The sequence below is a fragment of the Triticum urartu genome, chromosome 7A (genome assembly GCF_056163025.1).
Source record: "Triticum urartu cultivar PI428250 chromosome 7A, HENAU_Tu73, whole genome shotgun sequence".
Taxonomy (NCBI): Eukaryota; Viridiplantae; Streptophyta; class Magnoliopsida; order Poales; family Poaceae; genus Triticum; species Triticum urartu.
In genome coordinates, this window is record NC_141879.1 from 21,947,394 (window position 1) to 21,972,637 (window position 25,244).

The 25,244-nt window shown below is 46.3% G+C and overlaps 4 protein-coding genes across 4 annotated transcripts; all 4 read right to left on the reverse strand.

Annotated features, from left to right (window-relative positions):
• On the reverse strand, positions 1 to 2,189 carry LOC125522486 (putative pentatricopeptide repeat-containing protein At3g15200). Its single transcript, XM_048687544.2, has 2 exons — positions 2,048 to 2,189; positions 1 to 1,939 (listed from the first exon to the last, which is right to left on the reverse strand). The coding sequence occupies exons 1-2, from the start codon at positions 2,109 to 2,111 to the stop codon at positions 390 to 392; spliced, it is 1,614 nt and encodes a 537-aa protein (XP_048543501.1). The 5' UTR covers positions 2,112 to 2,189; the 3' UTR covers positions 1 to 389.
• A 777-nt stretch (positions 2,190 to 2,966) lies between these two features.
• Positions 2,967 to 4,811, reverse strand: LOC125523704 (uncharacterized). Its single transcript, XM_087534987.1, has 2 exons — positions 4,073 to 4,811; positions 2,967 to 3,980 (listed from the first exon to the last, which is right to left on the reverse strand). Exons 1-2 carry the CDS (start codon positions 4,170 to 4,172, stop codon positions 3,607 to 3,609), a joined length of 474 nt encoding a protein of 157 aa, XP_087391113.1. The 5' UTR covers positions 4,173 to 4,811; the 3' UTR covers positions 2,967 to 3,606.
• Positions 4,812 to 5,200: 389 nt separating this feature from the next.
• LOC147957101 (uncharacterized) lies at positions 5,201 to 7,362 on the reverse strand. The gene is made up of 3 exons (XM_087531580.1): positions 5,670 to 7,362; positions 5,483 to 5,596; positions 5,201 to 5,342 (listed from the first exon to the last, which is right to left on the reverse strand). Exons 1-3 carry the CDS (start codon positions 7,022 to 7,024, stop codon positions 5,201 to 5,203), a joined length of 1,611 nt encoding a protein of 536 aa, XP_087387706.1. The 5' UTR covers positions 7,025 to 7,362.
• A 2,856-nt stretch (positions 7,363 to 10,218) lies between these two features.
• Positions 10,219 to 15,615, reverse strand: LOC125520450 (cellulose synthase-like protein D2). Its single transcript, XM_048685377.2, has 4 exons — positions 15,341 to 15,615; positions 13,995 to 15,062; positions 12,645 to 13,452; positions 10,219 to 12,222 (listed from the first exon to the last, which is right to left on the reverse strand). Exons 2-4 carry the CDS (start codon positions 14,999 to 15,001, stop codon positions 10,459 to 10,461), a joined length of 3,579 nt encoding a protein of 1,192 aa, XP_048541334.1. The 5' UTR covers positions 15,002 to 15,062; positions 15,341 to 15,615; the 3' UTR covers positions 10,219 to 10,458.
• Positions 15,616 to 25,244: the final 9,629 nt, after the last annotated feature.

Genomic DNA, 25,244 nt, shown 5'->3' on the forward strand with positions numbered 1-25,244 from the left:
AGACCTTTTCATTTCTACAAGATTTTGGACCTGTTTTATCCCTGTTTTATGTGTTCATATGTCATTAACAACTACAAAACTACAAACAACATATATAATGCATGAAGAAATAAACACATGCAAGTATTTCGCATACATCTCCAGAATACAAGCATCTAGGCAAGTACCTGCAACTGAATTGCCCGATACATCCTAAACATATCCTGCTGTGGCATGTCAAAAAGCATAAATTTTGGGGCATCGTATTGTCCAATGACTCTTCTCTTGTGGATTTTTTTGGCCCAAGGGGTGGGCATTGTGACCTGGACAAACACCGACTAGATTATGTTCCACAAACCCAGCTGCTCAGCATCTTCTGCTAGGATTACTTAAGCAGAATCTTCCGGTGACTATTTACGAACATGGAAAAGTCCTGATCGACGATCCAATTTTAGATTTTTCCCAGTCATACTTGGGGATCGGTCTTCTGTCTCAGGCCCATCCTTCTTCATATGTATTGCTTTCACCAATATCCTGGTTCTTGGCTCTGGAGTCATCCCTCTCGACTTCATTGTCGTGTAATATTGCAAAGCCTGGTCCAGCTGTCCCTGGGAGTGAAGTCCGTGAACCAGAATAGTAAATGATCGCTGATCTGGACCTGATCCATTCCTCTCCATCTCCTCCCATATTTGTTGTACCCCCTTCTCATATTTCACACTGACATAAAGGTTCAATATTAAGTTATACGTGTCAGAGTCCAACTTACAACCTGATTCCTCCATCCTCTGGATCAAATTCATAACATCTCTCGGTTTCTCAGTTGTCTTCAGAATGTAGGTGTATGTCATGTTGTTTGGAGAGCATCCCTTCTTCTCCATATCATCCAAAAGCTCATAAACTTTTTCCGTCCGCCTTATCTTACAGAAGTGTTTGATCAAAGTGTTGTAGGTAGCCACATCTGCTTGACAACCACGGTCATTCATCTCTCCAAAAATCTTAAGTGCTTCTGGAATCTTTTTCTTGAAGCACAATTGGTAAATGATACAGTTGCAAATTGCCACGTCGGGATTGATTCCCTTCTCCCACATGCTTGTGAATAGTTTCACAGCCGTACCAAGTTTGCCAGCTTTGGTTAGTGCATTTATGAACGCACCATATGTGAACAGGTCCGGCTTAAGCTTAGATGCAATGATCTCGTTCCAAACCCTTTTAGCATCAGCCAGGCTTCCCTTGACACACCAACCATTAAGAATGATGTTCCAGCTCTTTATGACAGGAGGGAACTCATCTTTCTTCTGGAGAAAGAGGGCCTCAGCCTCCTCGACGTGCTTGTACCGACAGAGCGACATCAGAAGTATCTGGAATCCAACCAAGTTGACCTCAAACCCATAATCCTTCCTCTTGTAGAATACCTCGATCGCTTCTTGCACCTTGTGCGCCCCTGCATACCGGTTCAACAGGACAGCAAACATCCTGTTCGTTACGACCAACCCACGGCGTTGTTCAGGAATCTCATCGAAGAGCTGTCTCATAAGCCTGACCTTCTTCATCCGCCCAAGGATGTCGAGCATCTCAGTGTACGTCCTTGGGCCGTGCTCATACGAAGGCAGCCCGGCTGCCCAATTGAAGAACAATAGCGCGACCTGCCAATTGGACCTCTGCTTCTGGAGGACTTTCAGAACAACGTCCTCGTCCATCTCATCGGCAAACTGAAAAAGGTCTTTGCCGAGGTCAGCATCGGCAGCACAGGACTTGAGAACTCTCAGAACTTCACCGACGCGGGCATCCAGGGAATCCTCCAAAGCGCTGGTGTGGCAAAGCCTTGGAGATCCGAGAACATATCCTCTTGGAACAATGCTTGGGTGGAAGCGTGGAGGCAAGGCTGCATCAGGAAGCACCTCCAACGCATTCTGTCCAACAGTCTGCGTGCGCGAACCAAGGACAGCGAGCCACCTAGGAACTGCGCACGGACAATGTTTGAGTTAGCATCTCTCCGGAGATTTCAGAGCATGGCACTTGGCTTCTGTGGTACCAATGAAGAAACAGGTGGGGTGGATACGAAGCGTACCGGGGACGGGGGTTTTTGTCCTGAAGGCTGCGGCGAGGACGGCGTAGGCCGACGCCGGCGGCATCTTTCCTGCCGGAGGCAAAGAGGCGAAAGCGCACACAGGAGCAGTGGCGGAGCTTGAAAGAAATCTCTCGAGGGGCGAAGCTGTAAAGAAAAACCAAATACAAAATCAGACGAATACAGCAAGTTAGATATTGCAATTATCGAGAAACTTAGACAATTATATTGATCTTCTCCACAGTAGCCTTACAAAATACATTTCTAATTTTAGTTTTATATATATATATATATATATATATATATATATATATATATATATATAACATACTCCATAACAAAAGGAACTATACCAAAATACCATTTAACCATGGAGCATTCGGTTCACTACAGCAACACTGCACTATAGACTAGCTTTTCGCTTTTTTACACCCTTAAAGTGCATAAGAACATCTTCATAGCTGTACTTCTCTGTGATTTCACTCTCTATTTTTACTAGCAAGCTATTGGCTAGATAATCATCTTCCATGGTATTACGTAGCCTTGTCTTAATGATCCTCAAAGTTGAGAATGCTCGCTCGACACTTGCTGTAGAAACTGGAAGCGTCAGAAGCAATCGCAACAATCGATCAATCAAATTGTAGATAGAATGTCTCCCTGTCTCGAAGAGATATCGACAAAGATTTGTTAAGGTTGACACATTTTTCAACTCTTTATCATTGGAGGCATCCACAAAAAAGTGTTTTGGTTGCTGCTCCAATCCATAGATTTTCCTGTTGGGTGAAATCTGCTGGATAATATTTCTTGACTATCTCACAAATATCATCAGCTTTGAAAGATCTGAATTTATTTTTAGGGATCAGGGTAGCACTAGTGGTCAATAGATCCAGTACCTTGTCATTGAACCTGAATTCTAATTCATGTAGCTGGGTATCATGTGTTGCACGGAATACTTCCACCCGGAACATTTTCCATTCAGTACAAAATGCAACTGAATAAATACATGACGAGATGACCTAATTAGCATAATTGAACTTGAGAATCAGAATACATGACGATGCTCTTAGAATCAGAATAACAAATGGGTATTTATGCATTGAGATATTTTGGCTAGATGACGAACTTTTTCCTCGACTAAGGTGAAATACATGACGAACTCCAACTGAATAAATACCCCAACTTTTCCTCAAATAAGGTGAAATAAACTTCAGAATCAGAATAACTGAACTTCCTACAATTTGCAGAGGCGAGATATAGACAGAGATCCAGCGAGGGCAGCTGCTCACCGGCTCACGGAGGCACTAGAGGGAAGGAGGCCGGCTGGCCGCCCGCCAGCGTCCAGCGGTCACCCCCACGCGGTGTCCCACCCCCACGCGAGAAAATTGGATATTTGCCACTTTCAATACATGGCTTCTCAAAATTGCCACTTTCAAGATGGGCTTCGCAATATTGCCACTTTGCTCGTTCCCTCCTTGATTACTATGCCACTTTCCTCCTTTTAGTGATTTTCTTTTTTCTTTTTCCATTTATAAGCACGGGAAAAGACCAAACTGCCCCTGATTCTATGTATACAATATACTACATACTGAGATCTGATTATCTGCATCTGGTATTCTCGTTCGAGCAGAGGAGAGAACGAACCACACAAGCACCTGCTGACGCCGCCTGCCCGGTCGCCGTCGTCGCTCGCTCGGCCCGACCGCTATCGCCGGTCGCTCTTGTGCCCGCGCGCCATAGCCGCTCAGTCCGGCCGCCTGCACGGCACTCGCGCCGCTCGTCCCGGTCTCGCCGCTCGGCTGATACTTGAGCCGCAGCGCCGAGCAGCTGACGGCGACGTCCTCGCCGCGGTCCAGCCGCTCTCTGATGGCGTCGCGCAGCGACTCCGGCCACGGGAGGAGGTCCTCGTCCGTGAGTGGGACGCCCCTGCTCATCTTCTCTGTTTTGTTCGACATGGGCAGGGAAGGGACACAGAAGTTGAGAGTTTGCTCTCAGGTGAAGAAGCTTCAGACATGGCACTGCAGGTAGTACCTTTGTTGGCGTGGGAGTGGTGGTCGTCCGCCTCGACGAAGCCGCAGCCCAGCGCGTTGGCGAGCATCGCCGCCTCGGTCCTGCGGCAAAGAATTCGCATAAGAGCAGAGCAGAGGGCAGCTGCTGCTCCCCATGTTGTCTTCTTCAGTGTTGAAGTTGAGAGAGCAAGCAATAAGAGAAGATGGGATGATTGCTGAAATTAGATCCTACGATTTGCCGCAGCCGCTGACCCCCATGATCGCGATCGCCAGCCCTGCAACCACAGATGATTGCTGAAATTTGGAGAGTGAAAGAGTGCGTACATGTGTTCTGACAGTAGAGAAATAGAATTGTTTTAGATTGTTCTGTTAGGATTCATACAAGATTGTTTTATGGCATTTAAAACCATGACGGTATATCACCAGATGCATGATATAGTACTATTTTTCAGTTCCCTGGGTTGCTTCGGAATCCATTTTCCTACCTGAATTTTCATCAGAATGCAAGATGTTCTCAAATGTCCTAAATTCGAGTCAGAATGCAAGATGTTCCCAAATGTGCTGCTGGTTATATGACTGTAGCTGACATTCTCTCATTTTGTTTGAAGGATGTACTCTAGCTGTGTCTGTACTCTGTAGGGTATTCCAAATTTTATTGTTGAACCTTTTTGGACTGCTGTCACACACCACTGTACTATCTTGTGCTCAAATAACATAAGCAAAGATTCATTTGTTTTCCATAAATGGAAAGTGAAGATCATGAGATGGGCGAGCACTGAATTTTTTTTTTTTTACATCTTAATCTGAACATGAGAAAAACTGTGCTGACTAAATGTTGGATATTTATATCCACACAGCAGACCAGAAGTTTCTACAATATGAGTGTATTGACCAGACCACAATTTTGGAACAACCATACTTTAAATGACAAAAACTAAGCATAATCTGCTATATATCCACACAGTACGTCGACATGAGAATAATAATAATGAGACATAAACTGGGCATAATTTGTTGCATCTCACGACTCACTTAAATTTTGAGTTCCAAGCTCATTGAAATTGTGAGTTCATATCTCACATAAGCAACACACTGAGTAGAACTACTAGTGAGTTCACTTCTTCATAACAAGCATATTGAAAGTACTTGTTCACATCTGACATAATGCCATCTCAAACAGATCATTCATCCAACTGGTAGCTTCCTCTTTGGAGTCATCTTCTTCGGTGGAGCTGCTGTTGGCATCCTCCTTGGGGTCATCTTCTTTGGTGGAGCTGCTGTTGGCATCCTCTCTGGGGTAGTTCTCTAGTGGTTTGTGAAGAACTACCCTCTCCCAACAAGATAGCAAGGCGGCTGCACACATATATATTATCACATTTAGATAAAGTATTTTTGTTCCCCATTTGGACATTGCTGAACATTTGCAGCTTACCTTCTAGTGACCATGCTTGGACTGTCCTGCAATATTTTTTCTCTAGTAGGTCTTTGTGGGGTGCTAGGTTCAGCTGGCCTAGCTTTTGTACTGTTCTTTCTAGGCTTCCTCTTCCTGCAATTCAACAAAAAAAAAAAATTTGGCATGATGTGATAATTTAAGCTTTGACTGAAAGAAAAACACTTGCCTTTTTTTGGTTCCATTGAGTGGACACTTGTAACTAGCTTGCCTATGACCCTTTTCGCCACATTTCTTGCAAGTCACTGGCCCTCTAATCATTTTCTTTCCCTTAGAATTGGTGGGAGCGGTGCTATCATCCTTGGGAGCATCATTGGCACCTTTTTTCTTGTGGCCACCTTCAAGACATCCTTTGATCCTCAATTTCCTTTGTCTTCCTTTATTTCTTTTCGCAAGTGGTGCCCCCACAACAAATGGTAGCTCCACACGTGGCCATTGTGATTTATCTGTCATTGGCTCAATCTCTCTCCCATAAGCAGCCTTGAATCTGTCCACAGAGTAGTACTCATGCACAAATTGTTCAAGGTTTACTCTCTTTTGGGATGTCACAAAGGCCAAGACATGTTGACATGGCTTATCAGTGTGCTGCCATTCAAGACAAGTACACGTCTGCTGATTTAGCTTCACGACATGCCTTTCACAGTTCTTGCTATTATCCCACACCTCTGCACTCCAATTAGCAGATTCCACTACTTTTAAGTGCCCCAAACCTCTAGTATTTGCTCTCAACTGAACCATAATTGCCGGTAGTATCCGTCCAGGTGGTAGCCTTTCTCCAATCCTTCTCTTCCTCCACAAAAGCATGATCATCTCTCTAATCTTATCAGCTAGTTCAGCAACAGGTAAATCCTTAATGTCTCGGATCCAGTTGTTAAAAACCTCTGCTACATTATTAGTGATATAGTCACACTTGATATCTGGATTGAAGACACACCTCATCCACTTCAGAGTGTGGTACTGACTCAACCATTTCCATACCTCATCTGATTGTTTAATGATTGGTGTCATATGTTCAGTGAACACATCTTCCCTATAAGCCCTTGCTGCAGGGTACATCCTTCCAAAGCCATGGAACCTTTTTGAAAAATTCTTCATAAGATGGTAAAAACATTCCCTTTGTTCAGCATTGGGAAACACATTCTTCACTGCATTCTCCAAGCCTTTGCAAGCATTTGTGCACACTGCAAGAAGTGGAGGATCTCCTATTGCCATCTTAAGTTGATTCATAAACCATGTCCAGTTGTCTCCTGTCTCAGACGCAATGAACCCAAAAGCAAGTGGATACATCCAATTGTGACCATCAACTGCCGTAGCTGAGGCTAAATGGGCATTCCACCTTCCATTCAATGCGGTAGAATCTATACTCAGATGTGGCCTACATCCTTCCAAAAAGCCATCAATGCATGGTTTAAGTGCACAAAAAAACTGATGAAAATACACATTACCACCTATTTCCAGTACTTCAATCTCCACAACACTTCCAGGTGACCTCTTCAGTACCTCAGCCTTCCATTTATATAACATCTCAAAACTCTCTTCCCATTTACCATAAACCTCTGCAAGAGCTTTTTCTTTCCCCCTCCAGACCGTGTCATATAGAATTGTGACTTTGTGTTGTTCTTGCAACTTTTACTATAATTCTTTAGCACCCATATTAGGTGAATTCCTAAGGATACTCACAGCCTTGTTAGCTACCCAGTCTTGCGATGGCGTTATGGTCTTCACTCTGCTGCTTGAAACACAATCATGTTGATCAACTAAAACTGTGACCTGCACATATAGAATTTAAAAATGAAGGAAAGTTATATAGTAAATAGACATACACAGAGATACAAAAAATAAATAATGAATGGAGGTTATTTAGTTAGCCATATTTCACCTTTACAGTACATTTATCATCCTGTAGGCTACCAACAATCCTCCAAGGACAATCCTCACTTGACTTGCAGAACCCTCTAAATCTCTTTTTATCCGACATCTCCGTGCCTATATCAAACTCCTCATTGATGGCAAATTGCCTCACTGCTAACCTAAATTCCTTCATTGATGGGTACATTGTGCCAAGGTCCATTTTTGGGTGGTCCTTATCATATGTAATCACTACCTCATTTGGTATGACATCACTAACAGGAATGGCAGCACCATCATTATCACTGCCCTGCTCAACCATTCTACGACCCTTTGGTTCACTCTTATCTTTTTTCTCTTCTTCATCCTGCAAGCCCAAAATTTCACATAACTGATCCTCACTCAGTAGTTCAATTCTACCTTCTTCATCATGTGTCTCCACTATTTGCAAGTTATCCCAATCGACTTCTGAAATTGACGTTGCCTCAACCTGTAATGATGGATCCTCAGTACTGCTCCCCAACGCGACCTCTGGGTCATGCCTACTTGAAACAATTAAGAAAGCATGAACACAAGTTTGGATTAGCGGTCATAAACATGTCAAAAGTCACGATCAGATTTTTACAAAGCATATATGTAGCTGAACATAAATTCCTCTAGATTGTTTACTATTTCCCTTCTTCATTGATGCATGATGATTCGAAAATTCTACTATTTCAAAATTCTATTGCCTTTACAATTAGGATAACTTTTACCTCTCATTATGATTTCAGGAAGAAATAAGTCTTTCAAGGTTCGGCTCTATTGAACTAGTGGTTGTGACGACTCTGCTCTTTCTACTTTAGTGAATACACATCACTTTCTTTTTTGCACCCTTACTATATCTAGTACTGCTCCCAGAATTAGATGCCAGATAACAACGACCTTTCCCGCCCTTTCTTGATTTAGATATAGGCTATCAGAATTAGATGTAAACTGTGGATGTAGGCTATCGTTTCACCTAGCAGGGAGCAGCTTAGGAATCACTATTGTAGTTTCTGCAGATTCCATACTCACATGATGCAGTGCTTTGTTAACGAGCCATGCAAGGAGAGATTAATCGCTACAGATTTTTGAATAGAACAAGGTAAGGCTCAATATGATACCGTCCAGAATCCATGAACGCGACGACGAGAACGGCGGCACACGACGTTGACGAGATCGGCGGCACAGGATGTCGAGAAGATCGACGGCACGCGACGTCTAAGCCATCTGCTGCACTCTGCCGTCGAGAAGAATCAGGGGCAACACAAACGATATTCTTGGCGGCCGGTGCGCTGCTCTCGTATCAATTAGTATCAATTAGAATGTGGTTACTATGTACGTGTATAGTGTGCTGCTCTCGTATCAATTAGTATCAATTAGAACATGGATACTATGTATGTGTATATAATCACAGCCTGTTTGGTAAACACTTGGGCAAGGGCATGGGAGTTTGCACAAGGGTATTTATGAAGGGATTAGGCATGGGAAGTAGATTTTTACTCCCATTCCATTGTTTGGCATATGATGGGAATTGACGTGGGATAAAACTCTCCTCACGAATTAACAGGGTACCCCAGCATGTTTGGTTGGGAGTAGTTAGAGCTAGGGAATGGGAATTGAAGGGGTACGAGATTTCAAATCTATTGTTTGGTTAGGGGGATTGGGAATTGATAAGGGAATAGTCATGGGACTTCAGACTCCAACTCCCACCATTTTATTAACAGGGGAGGGGGTGGGAGTTGGAAGAGAATTGTTTTAGTGAGTCAATCTTAGCCCTTCATTATAACTTACGTTAATTTTCCTTATCTATTTCCTTGTCAATTCCCACGAACCAAACACGGAAATACAATTTTTCATCAAACTCTCACACATAATTTTCATCATGCGCCAAACAAAGGATTGGGAATAAAACGACTGATCTCATGTCTGATCTCAATACAACTTCCTACATTAAACTCCCATTCCCCTTCCCATTTTTTGCCAAACACGCTGCTATGATCTACTGCTATTTTTCGGCAACACGAGAAAAAAAAACACCTAAGTCAAGCATAGGGAACAGTCAGGATTTGCTGAAAAGAGCTTGACTTGTTCTTGGGAGTTGGGGCCAAACAACAAAGCATTTCTTTTCCTTGCTTTGCTTGTCATCATCAGAGCGTGTTTTTCCATCCATCTCTTTCTCTCCAGGCGTCCTCATCCATCAATCACCTATCAACGACCGTCCATGAGAATAATCTATCACCTAAAGCCAACCCAAGGCTGAACTCAAGTGAACTGGTCAAGCACATGCTCTGACCTCTTCATGTCACTGCCATGCCAATGCCAATGCCAGCAACACATATGCTACTACCTGGTCAGAGATATCCACGTGACAAAACAAAAAAAGATGACCTTTTCAAAAGTTCTTGCAACACATAAAGGCAAGATTTGCTGAATATGTCATATTACATCCGTCTCAAATTACTTGTCTTAGATTATTTTAGATATGTATCTAACACTAAAACGTGTCTAGATACGTTCGTATGTAGATAAATCTAAGACAGGTAATTCGGGATGGAGGGAGGGAGTAGTACACCTCCCTCGGCTGCAATGCAAGAAGTGTGCATTGATGTTGTCCAGGTCCAAACTGAACATAACTCTATCTCTGGGACACAACCAAAAGAACAAATGAACCTGATGTATAATCCGCTGTTTCTCGACAAAAAGAAGAAACAATATTACTTGGTCAGACAAATGCACAAAATGATCAGGCTCTTCTTTAGCCAAAAAGATTTGCCTTGAGAGTATGCAGCATATCTCACTCAACCAGATGCAATGCAACAATAATGTGGAGACTTTGAAAAACATGCTAAAGAGAACTTCTGAATTTTTGTACTTGATGTTTTCCAGGTCCAAACATCTCAGGAACGGAATCAAAAGAACAAATGAACTACTAGTATGATCCAATGTTTTCCGGCAACACGAAAAAACACCTAATTTAACCACAGGGAACGGTCAGAATTTACTTTACTCCCCACCAGCAAGCTGCTGCTGCTGCTGCTGCTGCTGGAACAAATGGTATGTAACTCATATATGATATATGGGTAGGATCAGGGGAACTGGAAGGAGCCTCCGATCTGCGAGTTCTGCGACGGCGGGTTGATGGCCACCCACAGCAGGGAGATGGTGATGGCGAGGAGGCCGGACCAGACGAAGACGATGGTCGGCGTGCGGCCCCGGCGCCCCATGAGGCCCTTGGCGAACGGGTACAGGTGAGCCAGCACCCAGAAGCTGAAGAAGACGCCGCCCAGGAGCTTGCTCCACTGCGGGATCTCGCTGTAGATGGTGCGGCTGAAGCCGACGGCGATGGCGATGAGGTTGACCATCATGATGACGATGGGCGGGATCATGAGCGAGGTCCACTTGACGATGTAGAGGTCGGCGAACTCGTCGTTCTCGTCGTCGGCGCCCGACTTGGAGGTGAGCGTGAAGGAGATCTCGATGCCGGCAATGACCTTGAGGAGGCCCTGCAGCACGGCGGCGAGGTGGGCGCTGGTGCCGCCAATGAGCCAGAACTGCTCGTTCCTCCACCACTCCTCCAGGTTGATGCCCGACCACTTGATCTCCAGCACCGCCAGCATGCACAGCGTCAGGGTGATCACCAGAAGGTAGGTGAGGAAGGTCACGTCCAGCTCCTTGACGATGAACTGCCCGGAGAAGAGCGACAGCGCCGGCAGGAAGCAGTACACGATGAGGAAGATGGACGTGAACGGGTAGATGCCCACGTTCAGGTACGCGATCCTCTGAAGACACTTCATCCTCCGGCTCGCGAGCAGCGCGTTGTTGCGGGAGAAGAAGATCTCCACTGAGCCGGTGGCCCACCGGAGCACCTGGTGGAGACGGTCAGTCAGGTTGATGGGTGCAGTGCCGCGGAAGGCGTCACGCTTGGTGACACAGTAGACTGACTTCCACCCACGGTTGTGCATCCGGTAGCCTGTGACAACATCCTCTGTGACTGAACCATAAATCCATCCGACACGCTGACCCCACTCTGTCTTGTCTTCATACCAGCATGAGATGACACTGATAGCCTCGGCGACCGTGGAGGCGTCGAGAAGGTCACGGGGGACAGTGAGAGCACCAGGAGGACGGCCATTCTTGACACCAGGGTGATCAGCAAGCGGGCGCCCTTGGAACTCGGCAATCGGGATAGAGTTGATGAGGAAGTTTGAGTTACCGAACCTCTTGGGAAATGTTGACATGTTCATCTCCTCATCATCAAAATCTGCCATGCGCAGAGCCCGTGTCTCTTCAGATGTACCTGAGGAAACAGTGCTCTTGATCTTGCGCTTCTTCGGGAAGCAACAGCTGCAGCAGCCACCGTGTTCTGTGGAGCGCGGAGGGTCAAATCCATAGAGTGCAACACGGCGGAACAGACAGCCAGTGCCGACATAGACTGGTCCCATGAGACCATCCAATGCACGCATGTTGACATCAAAGAAGACTGTGTTGTGGTTGGCGTAGCGATCTGATGGATCAATGCCCTCAAACCGTTGGGGGAACTGGACATAGGCAATACGGTCACCACCACGGTCCATCATGAAGCACATGCCTTCACGGAAAGCTTGGGAGTTGTAGACATAATGATCACAGTCCAGGTTGAGGATGAAAGGTCCATTTGACATGACAGCAGATGAACGGACTAGAGCATTCATCGCACCAGCCTTCTTGTTGTGGTCATAGCCTGGGCGCTTTTCTCGGGACACATAGACCAACATTGGCAGACGGATGTCAATGTCAGTGAAGTCAAGGGGTCTGCCTTCTTCACCGTCACCGCCATACAGGGGATCATCACTAGGAGGTTTAAGCATTACCTGAAGAACAGAGCAACAAATGGTAAGCATATGTGTGCATATGTGCATATAATATAACTCTCGGCTAGTTTTCCTGGAATCTGGATATTAGATTGTGATCAAATTGTTAAAAAGTTGTACTTAAAAAAGCACTTAATAATCAGATATCCCAATATGCACACACTGTTGCTTAAGAAAGCAAAACTAGTCTAATAATTAGATATTCCAATATGCACACTGAAAAGGATGTGCGCATTTTGTTCAAAAGGAAAATGGAATGATTACTCATTAGAGGTGCATATCTGTCTTACTGATTACCCTAAGTGAACAATATCAAGATGGTTCAGCTCTGAAACATAATGCATCATTTGTAGGTATATAGAGGACACATTGCAACAAATATGAAATAGCAAAGAGAAGAAATGCTGCCTGAGAATGTCTACCTGAATTATTCCAGCATGGTCTCCCCGAGTATGCTCCGCAGAGGGTTGAATCCAGGTACCGGGCCAATGTGTGCCATCAGCCATCCAGGTAGCTTTAGCAATTTTAACAGTCTCCACTGCATCGTCAAGAGCAGCTTCACGCTGCCTCTTCATGGCCTTGATTTCTTCTCTGGCATGGTAAGCATCGGAGCGGCGACGTATGGAGTCAGGGAGCCCATTGATCCTGACTTTGAACTCGTCATACTCCCTCTTGATCCTCCTCCTGTCCTTGACAAAGTCTGAGCGTACCTTGTTCTTGTAAGGGTCCCTCTTCAGACTGAAGTAGCTCTCAGGATTGCGAGGCTCGATGCCGTGCTTGCGACAGAAAGGAACCCACATGTTAGCAAAGCTAGCGGCTTCAGCCATGGCTTCAAATGTAAGGAGGGCGCCTCCGTCATCAGAAACGTAGCAGGAAAGCTTCTCGACAGGATAGTCAGCAGCAAGGATGGACAGAATGGTGTTTGCTGTAGTTAATGGAGGTTCTTTCTCTGGATCAGCAGTGGACACATATATATCAAGCCCCGGCAGATCAGATCTTCCGTTAGGATTTGACGGTGTTGGGGTCTCAAACTTGTCTTTCAGGACAGCAAGGTCCGTTGCTCGGTTAACAGGGCACAGCTTTGGCAGCTGGTCCAAGATCCAAGAAAAGCCAAACCAGAGTTCACAAACAACAGACATGCCCCACAGCCACATTGCATCTTCATTCTTATGCTTAATTCTCCATGTAAGGAACAGACCAAGAACGGCCAAGCGGATGAGAACAAGAAGCCTGCAGGAAGCATCAAGGAAACCAAGTTAATGAACAGGACATCATCATTCTAGAAATTGCAGGGCCAGGTCTTCTATCAGCAAACTCAAGGGAGAATGAAACATCATTTCACATTTTTTTTAACTTCAATAGTAAATATCAAACTGAGATGCTATCTACAAAGTAGTATGAACTTGAACGGTAAATATCAAGTGTGCATATATAATAGAGAAGTTGGTGAGGAATTTTTTCGGTGCTATTAATATGATAATATCATGTTTGTTTTGAAGCCAGGACAAGATAGGAAGATGTAGCACAGATCTAACATCTCACCTAACCTCCTAGTTTATTGAATAGATACTGACTGAATCATAGCAACTGGAGCTAATCTATGGATCCAGGTTGAACCAAAGTTTGACTTTAGAAGCATTTTTAAGATTAATCAACTCAGCTGTATCATGAAACAGTTCATTTCCCATGTGACCAGGGAACAAACAAGCCCAACATCCACATGAATCAGAACATGAAACAGAACATGCAGGTGTAGTGAAGTTGAGCAATACCTGTATGGGCTGAGGATGCCAGCAGGGATCTTGAGCTTCCGAGTGAGCGGCCTCCAAGGCTTGCTGGTGAACTCCGGCGGCTGCCCGTCAGGTCCACCATGCCCGCCTCCACCGCCACCGCCGCCACCGCCATTGTCGGCATCATTCTCCTTTGGCCATATGGCATTCCCATACCCATAGGTCCCCTTGGTCTCAAACAGCCAGCGGTTGTGATCCCAGTCGCCGGTCTGGCTCCTTGTCATGGCCTTCTGCGACCGGACTATCGACAGCCGCCTCTCCATCCTGGACGCGGGGGCGCCGCCGGGCGGCGGGGGCAGGGAGAGCGTGGGCCTGGCCCCGCCGTCGGCGCCGCCGCCGACCAGGTCCTCCATCTCGGTGGCCTTGTAGGGCTCCTTGCAGCCGGGGCAGAGCGCGCCGGCGTTCTTGACGGCGTCCCCGAAGCACTCGGCGCAGATCTTGAAGTCGCACTCGCAGGGCAGGATGTCCTGGCCGCGCTCGTCGCTCATGACCTTGCCGTCGCAGCCGTTGACGGCGCAGGAGGAGCCCTTGGAGCCGGCCATCTGCGGGTGGCTGGCCTCGGAGTCGATGACCTTGTCCATGAGGTGGGCGCGGGTGACGCTGTTGAAGCCCCCCGTGAAGAGCGAGTTGGAGACGTACTGCTCCTCGACGCGCGCCGAGATGGCCGGGTCCATGGGCTGGTTGTCCGGCGTGACCGGGATGTGCACGTGGTAGCTGAGGAACTCCTCCCGGTCCGGCGAGAAGCCCCCGCCGCCGCCCGCCAGCTCGCTGTTGGCCAGCTCGCTGTCGAGGTCGTCGCGCGAGTAGCTGACGTAGCGGCCCGAATGCGTGCGGCGCGCGAAGGTGACCATCGGCCGGTCCGCGCCCCCGCCGGCGCCGGGGGCGGCACGGGCCTGCGCGCCGCGGCCGTCCTCGCCGGAGAAGGACATGCGCGAGAGGCGGCTGCTGTTGCTGTGCCGCAGCACGCCGCCGCCGCCGTTGTTATCCATAGCGTCCGTCCGTCCGGATGCCTTTTCTTGAGCTGTGCGGATGGATGGATCACTGGCCGATCTGCGAAGGGGAGGAAACAAATCAGAACCGAAATCAAACTTGAATCAAAAGAGGGGGAAAGATCGCAATCTCCGGCGCCTTCCATAGTCAAATCAAATCAAATCGGACAGCCCCCCGAAACACCGGCCCCAAATCTCGGCCGGGCGCACGGACACAGCACAGATTCAAACTTGGCCCGCAGCACGAATCAGGCCGGAAAACCCGCCGGCTGCCCGGCGCAACCGCGCCCACGGACCAAGAAACCACGGATTCCGGCCAAGAAAGCTCTGGATCCTTACCATTCCACTCGGGGTCAACCCGGCCGGCGAGCGAGGCAGTCAAAGGAGCACCGGGCAATCAATCAATCGATCCCAGGAAGTGGAGCTGGGACGGGGCAATGAATGGCGGGGGAGGGGCAAGAATGAGGCTTGAGGGCTGGGGCGGGGAGTACTAGTACTGGTGGGGATGGGAGGAGGACGAAGTCCGCAGGAAGCAGGCGGCGGCAGCAGCTGGCGAGGAACTGGTAGCAGTAGGGAGTAGGAGTAGTAGAGAGGAAGGGACACGGACACGGTCGGGCCGGACGGCACGCATCCCTTTCACATGGTCATGGCCATGGCCATGGGCATGTGGGAGGCAAAAAATTTCAAACGACCTTTTCTTTTTGGTTCTTTATTTTTTGCAGATGATGGAGGAGGGATGACGAAAAAAAGCTTCTTTTTGGCTCTGGTTTGTTTGCATGGGGTGGGGGGACTGGTGGAGAAAAGCTGTAGTACAAAGAAGCGCGTGGCGTCGCCGATGCCGCGTCACGGCGCCGGTGGGTTTTTGCTGGCATTAATCAATTTTATTTATTAATTCCCTTCCAAAAATGCAGCCATCCTTAGTTAAGACGAAAGGGGAATGAGAGGAGAGGAGGTGCAAGATTTATCCGAAATATCTTGGTCACGAAGAAAGAAAGCGGATCATAAACGCCATATAATTCATGAAGAAAACGAAATGTCCAGGGACCCTGCTAACAGGCGAACGTTCGTCGGGGAAGGTGGCATCTATCGTACAATTTGATGGGAGAGCTACACGTTCATGGATCCCGTGTGAAACGTGCCTTCTTTTTTCTTTTTCTTGTTTTTTTTTGAGATAGAAGATGCTCCGTGCAGTTGTGGTATTTCCTATGCTGGCATGTACCCATTAATTTCGTGGATTTTTAACCTCTTTTTCCGTGTGCAACCCGCTGTCGAAAACTTTGAACTAGTTGAGGGGTGGCTACAATTCTATACCGTAATCGTAGCACGGTAGCATGGCAGGCGTTGTTTTTGTTATAACTGAAAAATTGAGCAACGAAATGCATGAACTTGCTATTCATTTGATATAAGCTTACTTGTTGTCGAATTCTTATTGTAGACGTTCACGAAAATTGCCAGGACATGAAATCAATGCAAAAAATAGTAATGATCCAACAACTTCCAACCATAAAAACTACGTGGTTTTATGATGCGTGCATATATACCACTCCATATTGTGAAGCAGTAGCACCAAGTTTTATTAGTTGCAACACTTCCCATCGCACTCACATTTTGTGGCAAATGGAGGGAAAAGAGTATCTAGTCCTAAACAAAGAAAAGGGTGAAAAGAAGCACCAGGGAATAAGAGACATTGGAAATGTAAGAAGAAGCTCTGAAGCAAGATCTAGTCCTAGTGTGTAGAATCAAACTTGTTAAAAGATGCATCACCTTGTCAGTAAACACAGTTGTGCTCAACTAAAATGATGAGAGAGGGGGGAAAATACATGTATCGAATTTTTTTAGGAAGAAAATACACCAAGGATCTAAATGATCGCAATTAGCATACATTAACCCATTACATTCTTCTTAAATTGTGCTTCAAACCGATTGTTTTCAGTCAGCGGATGATCAATCAATTGCTCGCCTGATATTCAACTTCATATATATCCAGTCCGCAGATGACAAAGAATTATACATTGTTGATTTACGAAATTATGGACTAATGCGTAATTTAATAGTAATGCATATGAAATGCAATGTCTTATGTAAAAGGAAAGATAAGATCTCTCGATATTAATCCTAGCTTGTACAAACAACACAAAGCCACACTCGAAACATCAGTTCTGAAAGCAAAAAATTGCCAAATCATGCACACCGAAAAGGATAGATGGATGATCCATATGGCATTTGTTTAAAACTTTGGATATGCCAAGGCTCTGACATCGACTGACATATCGGTGTCGGTGGTGTCTCAATGTTGTTTGGTCATATGGATTGTATCTCAGATGCATCGTCTGATATATTGACCCATATTGATGGGCTTGAGATTCCGGTTTATCATACATTTTGCTGGAAGAACTACATGTTCATAGATTTGTCGATTCTGGAATTTAATGCCTGCTTTCAATAGTGACAAAAGGGCGGGCGAGGTAGCATTTTTATTTTACTTTTTTTGCGAGGAAGGGTGAATGGAAGAAAGTTTCTGTTTGGTTTTGGTTGGTTGCATGGGAGGATTGGTGAGGAAAAGTTGTACCAAGAACTGATGAAGCTATGTACCTAGGGTAGGGTCATGGATCTGTTCAAGATACCCTCCCCAAGGACATCCCTAAAAGAACCAGAAGCAGTCGAAGAAAAATCATCATCCACTCGACCATGAAGCCATACTCCACTCGACAGTCTTGAAGACACTCGACCGTACGGACAACCACTCGACTACCAGAAGATCTAGAGCCACTCCACTCTGCAACGGTCGGGATTTAAGTCATAGCCTTAATGGTCATTATGTACTTTTATTACAAGCGTTACCAGTAATGTCCCCATCTTTATGTACCTTAAACCCTTTGTAACTGAGGGCGGGAGGGGTCTGGCGAACTCTATATAAGCCACCCTCCCTCCTCAGGGACAGGGGTTCGCACTTTCTGTAACACACACGCATATAATCCAGTCGACCACCTCCGGGCTCCGAGACGTAGGGCTATTACTTCCTCCGAGAAGGGCCTGAACTCGTAAAACTCCCGAGTACAACTCCTCCATAGCTAAGATCTTGCCTCTACATTCCTACCCCCATTCTACTGTCAGACTTAGAACCACGACAGTTGGCGCCCACCTTGGGGCAGGTGTCTTAGCGACTTTTTGGAGAAGTTGCAATTTTTCCGATCCCCTTCATCATGGTTTCAGGCGGAGGTTTGGCTGAGGGCTGCGAGATCCGTCTCGGCGCGCTCGTGTTTGTCACCGACGACTCCGCTTGGCTTCAGGAGACTCCACTCGACGTCGACGCACTCCCCGTCCGCGGGGTAACGCACTTTCACGCGTGCGTCCGCGGCGTCCTCCTGCGGCAGCCGTCGACCCAGTATCGGTCGGCTCCTGTGGCTTCCTCCCTCCCTACGGCCCGCCGGAGCAAACGTTCCGGTCGATCGAGGCTTCAGCGGTGGGTGAAGCATGCGGTGGCTCGCCAGTCGACCACCTCCCAAGTCGCTGCAATCGAGCCCGACGAAACCCTCTACATCATGTTCGATCTGTCAACTAGCTTCGTAGAGACTACATCCGAGTGCGACAGCAGCGACCCTGCGACGGAAGTTTTGATGGTCAATGGACCACGCAGTCCTCCTGGCTTCACCCATGAAGACGGAGGCGATAGGGGCGGTGATCAGTCGCGTGTTCATGAAGAGTACCGCCCCGAACCCCTCTCTTCGCAGCGGAGAGAAGAACTTCGCCGTCGGAACATGGATGCACTTCACACTCCTATCGTTGGAGAAACCCCTGAGACCCAGGCCTTGGAGGAGGCGCGCCTGGCCAACTTGGCTGAGCGCACTCGACTGGAGAACCTCCAGCGCGCACTCGACGAGCGTGCTCGACAGCGTTGTAGGATCGAAAGTATGTCTAGAGGGGGGGGTGATTAGACTACTTGACCAAAACAAAACTTAACCTTTTCCCAATTTTAGTTCTTGGCAGATTTTAGCTATTTTAGGACAAGTCAAGCAATCATCACACAATTCAAGCAAGCATGCAAAGAGTATATTGGCAGCGAAAGTAAAGCATGCAACTTGCAAGAATGTAAAGGAAAGGGTTTGGAGAATTCAAACGCAATTGGAGACACGGATGTTTTTCCCGTGGTTCAGATAGGTGGTGCTATCCTACATCCACGTTGATGGAGACTTCAACCCACGAAGGGTAACGGTTGCGCGAGTCCACGGAGGGCTCCACCCACGAAGGGTCCACGAAGAAGCAACCTTGTCTATCCCACCATGGCCATCGCCCACGAAGGACTTGCCTCACTAGCGGTAGATCTTCATGAAGTAGGCGATCTCCTTGCCCTTACAAACTCCTTGGTTCAACTCCACAATCTTGTCGGAGGCTCCCAAGTGACACCTAGCCAATCTAGGAAACACCACTCTCCAAGAAGTAACAAATGGTGTGTTGATGATGAACTCCCTGCTCTTGTGCTTCAAATGATATTCTCCCCAACACTCAACTCTCTCTCACAGGATTTGGATATGGTGGAAAGAAGATTTGAGTGGAAAGCAACTTGGGGAAGGCTAGAGATCAAGATTCATATGGTAGGAATGGAATATATTGGCCTCAACACATGAGTAGGTGGTTCTCTCTCAGAACATAAGAGTTGGAAGTGTAGATGTGTTCTGATGGCTCTCTCCACGAATGAAGAGGAGGTGGAGGGGTATATATAGCCTCCACACAAAACCCGACCGTTACACACAATTTACCAATCTCGGTGGGACCGAATCAACAAACTCGGTCAGACCGAAATAGTAAACCTAGTGACCGTTAGAGATTTTCGGTGGGACTGACATGCAACTCGGTAGGACCGATTTTGTTAGGGTTAGGGCATAACATAATCTCGGTGAGACCGATTACACAAACTCGGTGAAACCGATTTTGGTAATTAGCTAACCAGAGAGTTGGTCAGGCAAACTCGGTGGGACCGATTTGCTCTTTCGGTGAGACCGAAAAGTTACAAAAAGGAAACACTGAATTTACATTGCAATCTCGGTGGGACCGATCCGCTCTTTCGGTGAGACCGAAAAGTTACGAAAAGGAAACAGAGAGTTTGCAATCCCATCTCGGTGAGACCGAGATCCCTATCAGTAGAACCGATTTGCTAGGGTTTGGCAATGGCTATGACAAGTGAAACTCGGTGGCGCCGGGTTGAAAGAATCGGTAGGGCCGAGTTTGGCTTAGGGTTTAGGTCAAATGTGGATATGGGAAAGTAGCTGAGGGTTTTGGAGCATATCACTAAGCACATGAAGCAAGAGGCTCATTAAGCAACACCTCATCCCTCCTTGATAGTATTGGCTTTTCCTAAAGACTCAATGTGATCTTGGATCACTAAAATATAAAATGAAGAGTCTTGAGCTTTTGAGCTTGAGCCAATCCTTTGTCCTTAGCATTTTGAGGGTTCCACTTTCACCATCCATGCCATGCCAATCATTGAGCTTTCCTGAAATAATCATCTTGGAATAGCATTAGCTCAATGAGCTATATGCTGTTATGAATTACCAAAACCACCTAGGGATAGTTGTACTTTCAATCTCCCCCTTTTTGGTAATTGATGACAACATATAGATCAAAGCTTCGACAAATGATAATAAGCATGAAATATATCGTTGCTTTGAGAAGTATGTGATAAGTAAGAGCTCCCCCTAAATTTGTGCATATTTAAAATTTGCTTTGGACTGCAAATGCACAAAGAGTTAGAGTCATGGGTTACTCTTCCATGTCACATACATCTTGGTGGAGCGCTTAAAATGATAAGAATGAAATACATGCACTCATCACCAAGAAAAGTGAATGATCACATAAGATAGATAAGATAATAGCATTCACCAAGCATTAAGTGTAGCTTATGATCAAACACATGATCATCAATGTCTCACAGATAACGGCATAGTATCTCAAGCACTCAAAAGCAAACAAAGTTTGAAAAACCACCAAATAAAGCAAGAGAGAAAAAACAACACTCTCTCTCTCGAAGCCTATGATCTATACATTTTCCCCCCCTTTGGCAACAAGTTACCAAAAAGTTCCTAGAAAATGCATAGTGCTAGATCGACTCTTAGGCTTGGTCTTCTGGTGGTGGTGGAGTCCGGATCACTCCAAGGACGAAGCCTTCTGTAGACGTGGTTGGAGTGGAAGCTGAAGTAGATGCTGGAGCTGGTGGAACTGAAGCTGTAGCTGGTGCAGAAGTGGTGGCTTTGGTGTCAGCAACTGGCACTGCATATGATCTCTGAGCTCTTGGCACTCTGGCAAATGCATCAGTTGTAGTCTTGCCCTTCCTCTCCTGCATATCATCCTGTAATTGTTCCACTACAGACTGAATCTCTGTTACTTTGACATCCAAGTCATAGAACTTTTGTTCCATGATCCTCTCTAAGCTCTGCTGATTCTGAGTGAGGGTGGCCAGTCCTTGCTCAATCCTCAGTGTTGATGCAATCAAGTAACCAAGCTGCTCTTGTTTGGTTTTCAAGAAATACTCAGATGCCTCCTCTTGAGTTGGCATCTTGGCAGCTTTCTCCTTCCTTGCCTTCTCCTTCTGTGCTTGTGCTTGAGCTGCTGATGGTTCATTCTCATTCATCACAACTTGATTATCTTCAAAATCTGGATGGATGGGCATGTGTTCCTTGTCCAATAAGTATATGCCTGTGCCCATCTTCGAGTTGATTAACTCCTGAATCTGAGGGGCATAACCACAGCTCCTCTTCTGATCTGCTGCAGTCCTCTTGATAGTTTCTACTATGAGGCTCATGACCTTGAATTTCTGAGGCACATCAAATACATGAAGCAAATTGATTGCATGGCCTCTGATCATCTTGTGATCACCTGACTTGGGCAATAGAGTGTGCCTAAGGTTCCAGTTAATGGTTGGCAGCCCTGACAGAAGATAATGCACAGACCCAAACTTGAAAGTATCAAGTGCCTCGTTTGGAATTTCCTTGTACATATTGGACATAGAGTTGTGGTCCATCTTCTTCTTGGCATAGATATCCAAGTCATCCTCATGCTCCTCTGGGGCATTGATGAGCTGTGCCCACTCAGCAACAGTAGATTGGTACCTCGTACCTTCAGACATCCATGTGATCCTTCCATCTAGGTAGAAGTGTGCTGTGGAGTAGAATTGCATAATGAGTTCCTCGTTCCACTTTGTGAGCTTCTGCCCAACAAAGTCTGCAACTCCACAAGCACCAAATCTGTCAATCACACCAGGATAGTGTTCCTCATTGTCCTTGATGTACTCCCAATCAACCCATCTCATGTCACAAACTATGGGCTTCTTATCAAGCAGCACTGTCTCATAGAAATCTTGCTGTTCCTTGGTGTGAAACCTGTAATCAACAGCAGTTCTTCTCCTTGAAGCATACAGGTCTGCTTCTCTCCACTTCCTCAGCCATGAGTCTCTTCTGAGCTTCATGTCCTCAGCCACAGGATGAGCATCATTGTGGTCTGGAATCTTGGGCTTGAGCTTTCTCAGAACATGCTCTTCATCATCTTCTTCAGCAGCTTCAGGCACTGGGGCCTTGTTCTTTTCAGTTGCAGGTATGCTCCTTGTATTCCTCTTGGGTGCTGACTTGGGCTTGGAGGCAGCTTTGGGTGCTTCTTTGGGCTTAGACGTGGCAGCCCTTGATCTTATAGCATCACCCATAAGCTTAGGTGCCTTAGGTGCTGGTGCAGCAACCTCTTCTTCTTCCTCTTCTTCCATGATGGAAGCCTTTCCAAGCACTCTGGCTACGGTCTTCTTGACCCTTTCCTTCCTTTTCTTTCCTTCAGCAGCAACTGGCTCTATGGGTGCAGGCTTTTCAGGAATCTGAGTTGAAGCTCTGGCCTTTGGCATAGGCTGCCTACCTGCTGGCCTTTTGATTTTCAATCCTGGCTTTGTGCCTTGAGCTGAGCCATACTCCTTCTTGAGCACAACTCTCTTTGATGTGGCTTCCTCTTCCTCTGCCACATAATCTTCATCCTCAGAATCTGAAGTTCTCTTCTTCCTCTGTCTGGTGGCAGCTTTTGGCAAATTGCTTGGGGTACTCCTGCTGCCATCATCTTAAGAGCTGGAGGGACTAGTGCCCTCACTCATGTGCACATGCTCTTCTGACCTGTTCTGGCTGTCACTCTGATCAGACATGGTGTAAAAGCTGACTGCTGACCCTGTGAAGAGTTTATAGATGAGGTAGAGTGGATGAGCATCACAAAATGCAGAGATTTTTGCAAAAGAATGATTCAAAAACTTAGTTTTAGTTTCCCACTGAAATCATCTCGGATCTACCGATTTTTAAACTCGGTGATACCGAAGCAGTTTTTGGAACCTAAACTAGTGAACTCGGTTAGACCGAGTCACAGTTCGGTGGCACCGAGACTGCTAGGGTTTCACAAAGTTCCAAAATCGGTCACACCGATTAGTAATTCTCGGTCAGACCGAGTTTCACTTGTGCAATGGCATGAGCCAAATCGGTGGGACCGAGTTTTTCAACTCGGTGGGTCCGAGATGGTTTCGGCGGAAACCTAACCCTAAAAATTTCGAATCAAAACTAATCTACGAACGCATTGACTGGATAGGAGTGTTTGAATCGTGGCAAGAATCATTAAGAACACAATGTGCTAGGAATCGGACGGGGAATAGCACTGTGATCGAGTCCATACCCTAGTTCGGCGGAGACTCGCTACGACGGCAATGGCGGGGTTGAATTCCGTTGACGGCGATGGAGACCAGCGACTGGAGGCGGCTGGCGGTGAGGAGACGATCCAGAGACCACGATGGCAGAGCAAGCTATCGCGCGGGCGAAGGGGTTCGGAGAAATTTCCAAATTTTTGCCCGTGACTATATATAGCCCGACCCTGTCGGTGTGACCGAGTGGAACAACTCGGTGGCACCGAGATGCAAAACTGTATACAGTTATTGCAACTCGGTGTGACCGAATGGTTCAAATCGGTTGCACCAAGATCGAAAATTCAGATCAACTTAATGATCTCGGTAGGACCGAAAGTAGGATATCAGTCAGACCGAGAATCACAAAGAGGTTTTGGAAGTTTAAGTCTATGACGAATCGGGGACTCCGAGTGCTCCTCACACAGAGTGGTTCGAATCTGACTTGATCAAATTTTGTGATGTAGCATGAATAGAGTTTGAGACGAGAAAAGCATAGATAGCTAGAGGAGGTTCTTAGGCATTCTTGTCCATCCACTTGGCAAAAGGAGATAAGACCAAATAATCAAAACAACAAGTGGATGTCCTCAAATGAGTAAAATATGCAACCAACATGCTCACACAATAAAATGGCAATTGAAATATGTGACAAAGCATGCACAACCAATTCTAGCATCTATCAAGCAATTGGCGATGACTAGGTCATCTATATATGAGTATATTGACTTAGGAGTCGAGTGAGAACACTTGATCATAGGTCATACTCATCGTTTAAGCTCAAGTGGGGTTACCACTTTTACATAAAGCATTGTTGTGTTCACATCTTTAGAGTTGCTTTAGCTCAAGTCTTAGAGTAAAGCTCCCCCTAGATGTGATATCCCCCCTAAGAGGGATGAACTAACCTTGGGTTTTGTCGATGATGACTTCATGTAGATGTTGAAGATGTGGATGCTCAATGTTAATGTAGATCACTTGGAGCTATCCATTTGAGTGAATTGCACTTTCAATACCTTGTCCCTTGTCTTACCAACAAGAGGGTTTGTGACTCCTTGAACTAGTGCAAGATGTGGAAGTTGATTGCACTTGTTCTTGCCAAAAATGATAAGAGTGAAGTATGTTGGCGGAGTCACCCTCAAGAACTCTCTAGTTCTTCTTCTTTTGGATCCACACCATCTTGATGGGAATCCTTGGAGTTGTAGTCGTACTTGATGAAGTGGAACTTGAAGTGGTCTTGGGAATCCACTTGACCAAGGTCTTAGGAGCTTCTTCAAATGCATCAATTTCCTCTTGAAGCTTGTCCTTGCCTTTTTTCTTGTAGTCTTGTGGTGGAAGATCATCTTGAGCTTGTGTCCCCTTGAAGGAAGTGCCATACTTCTCTTGTTGAGGAACAAACTTTGTCTTGGGGTATTGATCTTCTTCCCACTCAACTCCATTGGCATTGAACTTTTGTTCAAAACCAACACCTTGATTCTTCCGGTGCATTCCTTGCTTGCGCACAATTTCCTCGAATTGCTTACTCCCGGCAAGGCTTTTGTACACTCCTTTCTCTATAATTCC